This window comes from Lipotes vexillifer, unplaced genomic scaffold (assembly GCF_000442215.2).
Source record: "Lipotes vexillifer unplaced genomic scaffold, Lipotes_vexillifer_v1.1 scaffold384, whole genome shotgun sequence".
NCBI lineage: Eukaryota > Metazoa > Chordata > Mammalia > Artiodactyla > Lipotidae > Lipotes > Lipotes vexillifer.
Window position 1 is genome coordinate 3,119,356 of NW_006793498.1, and position 9,410 is coordinate 3,128,765.

General features: G+C 41.4%; 1 protein-coding gene across 3 annotated transcripts in view; it reads right to left on the bottom strand.

Moving 5' to 3' along the window:
- Nucleotides 1–9,410, bottom strand: part of LRCH1 (leucine rich repeats and calponin homology domain containing 1) — a 189,915-nt gene that overhangs the window by 46,386 nt on the left and 134,119 nt on the right. For all 3 annotated transcript variants that reach the window (XM_007466449.1, XM_007466450.1, XM_007466448.1), the window contains exons 8-10: nt 7,890–7,992; nt 5,335–5,462; nt 1,084–1,151 (exon numbers count right to left, since the gene is read on the bottom strand). In XM_007466449.1, coding sequence (XP_007466511.1) covers nt 1,084–1,151; nt 5,335–5,462; nt 7,890–7,992 — 299 coding nt within the window. The remainder of the gene's footprint in view (nt 1–1,083; nt 1,152–5,334; nt 5,463–7,889; nt 7,993–9,410) is intronic.

Below are 9,410 nucleotides of genomic sequence, written 5' to 3' on the forward strand. Positions count from 1 at the left end.
CTATAAAATCCTTTTCCCTATAATTCTATGATCAAGCTAGCTAGTTCTCGGCATCACAGAAATATATCCAACAAATAGCTGGTTATACTGGATAGTGATTTGAAAGGAACTCTGCGATATTTTTAAAAGGCAAGAGAGATCTGATCACGGTTCCTGCTTTCCACTACAGAACATAAGCCAATGTCTTTCTGTTAAGTGGAGAAACTTTTTAACAATGGAGTAGATTCTCACTAAGGGGCAAACCCTCATGAGGTTTGATGGACGGTCCAGGCCTACATGCCAGATCACGGAAAACAAAATCCTGGGAACCAAAAACCTACCCTCTGCCATATGGTCCAAACTCAATCCCCCTGAGTGGCAAACCAGTAAAGTGGTTTACTGTCTGTTAGATGGATCACTCATGCCCTCCCGTGTAAATCTTTATATGCGATAGAGTAGAAACGCTGTCCATCTGGTAGGAGATCCCAGCCCCCTGTAACCCTGGGGCAAGACAGTCAAGCTCCCTGTGCCTCAGTTTTGTCATCGGTGAAGTGAGGGATAACAACAGGACTTACAGGATTGTTGTAAAGAGGAAATGAGTTACTACCTGTGAAGTATTTAGGACAGTGCCTGGCACGTGGTATTTAATAACTGTTAGCTATTACAGTTATTAGACTTAAGACCAAGACATTGAGGTCTATGGTTTTCTCAGATCTTGAACTTGAAGACTCTGGGGAAAGAAGTAGGAACAGGACCACGTATCACTTTAGGTCCAGTTGTCGGTTTGTTCAGAGAAAGGAAAGTAAGCTAGAATCTCTAGTATAGAAATTCTATCTAATGTCCTGAATCACATTCTACCCACAGCTTCAAATCAGATAAAACTCAAGGCCAAGGAACAGGTATGACCTGGCACAGTATGGCCCCAATACTATGACAGTAAGCATCAGACAGAGGAAAACTTGCAGCTTCTGAGCAATATCGTTGAGGAAGGGATCAGCTTGCTCAAAGAAAAGCGGACCAAAATTCTATCAGGACGAGGCCGCCATTCTGCTTGCAACATGAACTTTACAGGATGGTGGCTCATCACCAGCCTTCGGTACTCACATCCCCTCGGATGGCCAGTGCGCGTCCTCTTCTATCCGTAACAGTTCTTCACAGGCCTCAGTCCTTTCCTGTGGACAGAACACATGGGTCTTCTGAGAGCCACTGGCTGTAACAGTCAACAGTCTAAACCTGCCCTCATCCATATTCACAACAGCCAAAAGGTGGAAACAACCCAAGTGTCCATGAATGGACGAATGGAGAAAATGTGGTCTATACATACAATGGAATATCATTAAGCCTTAAAAAGGACAGAAATTCTAACACATGTTACAACATAGATGAACCCTGAGGACATTATGCTAAGTGAGTCACAAGAAGAAAAATACTGTATGATTCCACTTACATGAGGTTCCTAGAATAGTCAAATTCATAAAGACAGAAAGAAGAATGGTAGTTGCCAGAGGAGAGGGGGCAGGGGATTGGGAAGTTATGGTTTAATGGCGAAAGAGAGTCAGCTTTACAAGATGAAGGAGTTTTGGAGATGGAGAACACAACATTGTTTTGGTTACACAACAATGTAAATGTACTTACCATTGAACTGTGTACTTAAAAAATGGCTAAGATGGTAAGTTTTTATGTTGTATGTATTTTGCCACAATTAAAAATAAAATAAAATTTTAAAAAAGAAGAAAAGAAAACCTGGCCGAGGACTACAATACCTGTTAACTTAGAAAAGAGTCAGAAATGCAAAGCTTAACTCCATTCATGATTGCCCTCTTAGCACCTCCTGATGCTGACAGATTCCTCAGCTGGGCTTGTCAGTCACATGAGAATGTGCATTCTGATGTTGGTGAGAGGAGCAGTGTGTGTGTGTGTGTGTGTGTGTGTGTGTGTGTGCGCGCGCGCGCGCGCACACACCCGTGCACATGCACACTGTTAACAAAAAAGGAAGTATCAACGACAGAAAAATGCCTCAAATTGCGTCTAATAGTTTTCACATGTACAACGTGCAGATTTCACTGAAATGCACCCCCCTCTTAATATCCCAAAGAAACACTGTGGTGGGAGTATTTAGAAAGGCGTGTCCCACTGTTGGAACTTCCATGGGAGTCTTTCCATTTTGATCTCTGACACAGAGAAATGCTGCTTTAACTCAGCTGACAGCTAAAACGGAAGCCATCCCCGAAGGGGCAAACACTCCTCTAGCAAGGAAGGAACAACAGACAAAAGGACTGTTTTCTGTGTCAAAGTTCTGACACTTCATTAACTAACGCAGGCCCAGCCAATTCTCCAGATGTGTCAGAGAAAATAAGTCTTTTTCTGAGGAGATATCTAGCTGCATGATGTCAACCTCTGGCTTGAAAAACACTCAGACTTTTTCTATATAGATTATACTTCTAGTGCATAATAAAATCAATATATAAATTACTGTGCCTCCACCCAAATGCTAGTGAAATTCATGGGTGAAAATATACTACGAGAAACAACCAAGAAAACATGTTCTTATCTCTTCCTGTTGGGTTTCAACTATAGGAGCCATGGGTATTTCCTTCTAATTTTCAGTTTCATAATAAAAAGTAGCCAATAGTAGAAAATATACTTTTTTTCAGTATGCAAAACAGAGGTACACTGGGTTTCTTTTGCTAAGTTAGATGGGGACACAGTTGATACACATTATTCATGGATTCCGTATTTATGAATTTGCCTCCTTACTAAGATCTGTGTGTCACCCCAAAACCAATACTCGTGGTGCTTTTGCAGACACACGCAGAGCTTGGTGACAAACTGGAGTTCCCAACCCCAAAATGCACTTCCCAGTTGAGGCTGAACAAGGTAGCAAGCGACCTGCTTTCTTGTTTCAGCTCTCAGACTGTAAAAAGTGTCCTTTTCAGAGCCTATTTAGTATCACATTTTCACAGTTTTGTGCCTGTCGTTGGCGATTTTGCTGTTTAAAATGCCCCCTAGCATAGTACTGAAGGGCTGTCTTATCCTAAGCACAAGAAGGCTATGATATGTACTGTACCTTACAGAGAAAACACCTGCATTAGGTAAGCTTCCTTCCCACATGAGTTACGGGGCTGCTGGCTGCAAGTTCAGTGTTAATGCACTAACAGTACATATTTAATAGGGTGTCTTGAGACAGAAATACACATAAAACCAGGTTATGTACTGACCAGTTGACAAAAATGTGTGACCAGAGGCTCGTAGGAACCTAACCCTGTATCTCCCATGGGAGGAACAGTTCAGGATTGGATAATTCAGTGTTTGAGGAAACTATCAAACAGAACTGCTGTGAATAAGGATCATCCGTAGTTACAAAAGCACAAGATGCTTACTCAGTGGAGAGAAAACAGGATTATATAAAACACAGAACTCTTGATCGTCGAGGACTGAGTAGTTCAGCACACTGGCTGGCAGTCAAACACACTCTCACAGACTTTAAAAGTGATGCAGGGCTTCCCTGGTGGCACAGTGGTTGGGAGTCCGCCTGCCGATGCAGGGGATGCGGGTTCGTGCCCCGGTCCGGGAGGATCCCACGTGCCGCGGAGCGGCTGGGCCCGTGAGCCATGGCCACTGGGCCTGCGCGTCCGGAGCCTGTGCTCCGCAACGGGAGAGGCCACAACAGTGAGAGGCCGGCGTATCGCAAAAAAAAAAAAAAAGTGATGCAAGTCAAGGGTAAAATGGGCCTGAATTGCAGCGTACAACTTTTAATTGTAGATTTATGTTTTATTTTATTATTAGCATTCTTCTCCACTTGCCAACAGAAGCCTCTTGTAGGAGTGGGCCCCAGGAAACATTTGCTGTAGATTTCTACACCCCATTTGCTCCCCTAGATTCTACACCACAGGACCCATGCTGGAGAGCAGCCATTCCCATGGAGCCCTGTGCCTCCTGAAATCTCTAAATCTAGAAGAATTTGCTTTTTTGAAACAACATGTTTTATTTTACTAATCACTTTAATTGCTTTCCTTCAAGGCTTCCATCTTTACTTTAGACCCTCAACTTAAGATAAACTTCATAAAAGAAAGACCAAAAGCCCAATTTTCCATGTTTTGCTGACAGACTTGTCTCAGAGCTGACAGACAGGCATCAAATCTGGGAGAGCCTTGTGAGAACCACTGGCTGGAAAGTCATAGGATGAGGTTTTTACTTTCGGAAAATGTCTGGCAGCAGCAGGGGCGGGATGCTGGGTGCTCAGCTGGGGTAGGAGGGACTTCTGCTGTCATTAAGAATAAGCAATGATAAGGCTCCACTGAAGTCATGTCAGTGGAGGTGGAGGACAGAAAGGAGGCAGTGAGTGTGAGATATTTTGAAACAAGAACTGATGGATTTATGATGGATTAAATATACAGAATAAAGAATTTGGTTTTCTACAGATGTATGTCGTATGAGAGGTTCATTATTTTTGTCTTGAGTACACCAGAGTTTCCTACAGTGTACGATTCAGCCGTTTTCCTCCCATTTCCCTTGAAGGTGACGCCCAGAGACGTTAGTTGAGACAGAGCCCAGCCATCCTAACACCATCCTCAGGAAATAAGAACCAGCACCTAGAGACCCCGGGCCCGACTTTAACACAGTAACTCAGAGACCATTGTCTCTCACAAGCCACAAGGAACCTGAATTTTACCGAAAGGATTATCTTCGTGATCCTTGGGTGCCACAACCTGAACCAAAAGGACTGGCAGAAACATACCAAGGCACTTAATTGTGTCACAAAGTGGAACCTTAACTACCAGGTTTATAAAGGGCTAGTTTTTCTCTTGTTTCTGCCGCTCCTATGACGAAGGTTTGCCTGATAATTTAATGACTTCATCTAACATTTCAACACCTCAGCGCCACTATACCTGTTTATGAATGTGTCCTCAGAGTGACCCTTCTAAAAAGGGAAGACACTCATTTCCAGATTTTAAAAGTCTCCATTTTTCTTCTTTTACTCTGAATATACTCCCAAGAAAAACTTACATACCTCGAATATGTTGAAAAGCATGTGAACCTTTGTTTTAGCTTTTTTACTGGATGGTCATGGTAATTCTGATAACTTATACAATGCACTGACTACCAGAGAGCTGAGTAATTTCTGAATACAAAGGAAAATCACCCATATACACAGACAAATAGAGAGGTACGGATGAAAGGGACAAGCTCCTAATATCGGCAAATAAACACGTTAGACTTTGAGAAGATGTTATAAAGGCCCAAGGAAGGTGGTAACAAGCTGACATTGAAGGTGATGGATTGGTAACCTTGAACATAAATTCTAAGGCGCCAAACAGAAGTAAATAAGTTAAAAAATTATTATCCTCCACTTGCCTTAATATAGTTTATAAATTCCGAATGGAGAATGTCTGTTCCGTGGGAAAATTGGTCTCTTTCTTCTCCTGAGTTCTCACTGTCACTCACAAGGGAAGGCGCTGGTTGAAATTCCTGATGAAATTCCCCTATTAGGGAAATATAGAGAAAGATAGAAAGCACGATTTCATAAACAGATGAGCAAAACATAGATGACTGTAAAGTACATCACCTAGTTTTTCAATCTTCTCCCTGACCTCTTCTGGAGGTATATGAATGACCCAAGTTTTCTCTTTCCGAAAGGATGTGAGGAAAAGGTGAAAAAAGGAGGAAGAACAGGAAGAAAAGTAAAAGAAATGGAAAACCCCAAGTCAAATGAACTTAAAAGTCAAGGCCCCTATATGGCTTAGTTCCTTATGAAACAAATGAAATTTCCTCTAATTTTTTTTAAGGAACAGAGAATAGAAAGTATAAAAGAGGGCTTTTTGTGCTCTCAGCAACGTGTGACAAGTAAGTATTTCAAACTCAAAATTCAGTAGTTACCGAACAACTACTAAACGGCAGGTAAAATACCAAACATTTTGGGGATTTAAAAAATTAGTGAATGGGACTTCCCTGGTGGTGCAGTGGTTAAGAATCCGCCTGCTAATGCAGGGGACATGGGTTTGAGCCCTGGTCCGGGAAATCCCACATGCCGCGGAGCAACTAAGCCCATGCGCCACAACTACTGAGCCTGTGCTCTAGAGCCCGTGAGCCACAACTACTGAAGCCTGCATGCCTAGAGCCGTGCTCCGCAACAAGAGAAGCCACCGCAATGAGAAGCCTGTGCACCGCAACGAAGAGTAGCCCCCGCTCGCCGCAACTAGAGAAAAGCCTGCGTGCGGCAACGAAGACCCAACACAGCCAAAATTAAATAAATTTATTAAAAAAAAAAAAAAATTAGTGAACAACTGCAAGAAAGAGTGGGGGAAAGGACTAAAATAAGGACCCAAAATCATAACAACAAAAGAAGTGACTATGATGAGAGCCACATGGAGGGGAAAGCACAGAGCTCATCCAACAGGTCTGTGTTCTAGATGGTGCAGGAGCGGTGAAAGGAGGAAAAGCAGATCTCTTCTCTCTGATCTGGACACTGGGAAAGAAACAAGTAGGACCACACCACCTTCAAGGACTCCTAGCCAGCAAAAAATATCCACTTCTAGAACAGAGGGGAGAAAAACTGGTGACAAATGATATAATTCTTTTATTTTAAAATATTTGCCTAAAACACTACGTCTTATACTGCATATATTGTTACAAAGCTTATCTAAATTAATAAAGTGGCAGTCATATTTTTGCATAATGTATACAGTTATATCTGGGGACAATGTATGGTTCCAATCATCATCTCAGATAAACAAATGCTAACTTTAAAGACCTGAGCATAATAAGTGAAAGCAAACACTAGAGTGTGAGTTGGTTTAAACCGTTCTCCCGTCACTAGGGAGAGCAAGGCAAACTATTAGGGAGATAATCTGCATATTAATCTAGTTCTATACTATCCAGACGTCATCAAGCAGTCTCTGCCACAAATGTAAACATTACATTTTACAATTTACTTAAAAGCCACTGAATAAACAGAAGCAGTCAAATTACTGTCATAATGTAATCAAATGAGGGCTACTCACCAAGATATGAAGTGTATTACCAGGATTTTAGAGTAGGCAAGATGTAGAGTGTTTAGTGATCATCTGGTGATTATCAAAGAATCACAGACTTCTAGAGCTACATAAAACATTACAAATCACCTCATCTAATCATCTCACTTACAGGTGAGAGAATTAAGGTTAACTGACTTGTTCAAAGTCAAGTAGATTCCCGGGCACACACATCCCAACTACATTTCCCACCCTTGCATGTAGTTAGATGTGACCCCTGGGCCTGTGAAAGGCCCAGCCCACGCTTGCTGCGTGGCTGGTAAAGTTCTGTTTCTCTAACTGGGAGCTGGACCCTTTGTTCCCATTCCTGGAGCGAACCTCCATGCTCCTTTCCCTTTAGCTTGAAACAGATGGACTTGGAAATACAAATTAATATAAATTAAAGATGGTAGAATCACCAGATAAAAGGAACTTGGGCTCTTGAAGCACTGCGTGGAGGAGGGCTGCCTGGGAATCACTAACTCCCCTTTGGACTTACTTTGGATTGTGTTAAGTCAATGAAATTTGGGGATTGTATGCGTTACAATAGCTAGAGCTGTCTTAAATAGTATATCTACATATCAATATTTTTTTCCCAATAATGGATTTAAAGAATCTTAAATAAATCTTCAGAATGAGAATAGCTCTACTTTTACTAGCTATGTGACCACTGGCAAGTTACTTAAACTGAGACTCACCTATAGAATGGAGATGATTAGGGTATCCATCTCAGAGTTTTGAATTTTAAATGAGATGACCTTCACAGATTAGCACAGTGCCTGGGGCATATGAAATGCTCAATAAACAGTAACTATTACGGTTGCCATGTTTCTGCATATTTTAAACATAGCATTTGAAACTTAAAAACAAGCTTTTTCTCCCCATCCTTCATTCTCAGACCTTTAACTGGACTAAGGCGATGGCAGGAGTCCTCCTTGATCTGTTGTTCTTCCATGATATTTGACATTGGCACGTTGAGGCTAACGGTGTCTTCATCAGAAGGCTGAAAAGAAACAGGACACTGCCTCATTCAAGGGAGAAGTGTAATCAATATAGATTAAGAGAATGCTATGTGACTAAAAAAAAAAAAAAAACACACTGTGATTCTCACAAACATAATATGGAGTAAAAGACACCAAAGGAAAATGCCACTTATATAAGTTCAAACATGGGCATAACTAATCCATGGTGTTTGAAGTCAGGATAGCGGCTGCTCTTAGGTTAGGGGCGTGGGCACATGGTGGGGGCTTTCTGGGTGGCTGGTAAAGTTCTGTTTCTCTAACTGGGAGCTGGTAATGAGTGCGTTCACTTGTCAAAATTCATCAAGCTAACACTCACGTACTTCTCTGTACATATGTTTTGAGCTGAAATTTTTTCAGGTACCTGATGATATTTTCAAACCTAAGAGCCACAGTCAGGGCACTGAGAAGGACTGAGTAACACCTGAGAGAACAAAAAACTAACTGGAAATACACTACCATACCAGCCCTAAGTCTAATCGATCACTTCAATAGTAATGGTGCTCTGAGATCTGACAACACAAATTTACCGAAACTATATTAATGTTTCATGAGACCAGTCACAGAAAGCAGGCAGTCAGCCTCTGGGACAACATCTCATTTATTTACAGGGCATCTTACACGCAACATCAAGCTTCAGTTTACTTCCCTGTTTAGGCTGAGGAAGCTGCTTTAAATATGTAAGAAGCTGCTTTAAACATATAATATATAGTACTTAAAAGGAACAGGGGTTCTCTGCAGTTTTCAGAATAATGCTTCGATTTAGTAATCAGAGTTAGTTCTCCCTGGGGAGTGTTTCCCACACTAACTGATGAAGATTATTCAGATAACCTATGATTCTGTTACAAATGAAATATGAAGGCTCATTTATTTTCCTATGTCTCCGTTTTAGCGTCGCTATTTCATGAAAAGCTTTTCAAATCACAGGGATCAGGAACCTCCACAGAGCACGTTTCTGTGGCTTTGCTTCTAAACTCCTGAGGCTATAATTTTTCACAGCACAGTGTTCATTTACTTTTGGACACGTGCACAGATTGTTCAGAAACTGGCAGAAAACAAATGTACATTTCATTCATTACACAGCTCTTCACTGAGCCTCACATTTTTTTGCTTGTTTATCTGAGTGACAAATGCTAAACCAATCAGAGTGACAAATGCTAAATCAACCAATGGCAACAGCCAGAGAAAGGAATCAGGTGTGATTTCTGAACCCCACAATGAGACGTAAGCAGGAAGCAAGACTGACTGACCACAGATAATAAAAAATTTGCCAAATAAAGTGAAAATAGAAAGCTACATAGAATAATCCAGAACCCTTATCCTTGTAAAAAAAACATTTCTAGGAGGTGTTCTCAGGTAAGGAGGCCCCAGTGCAAGACAAAAAAAAAAAAAAAAAAAAAAA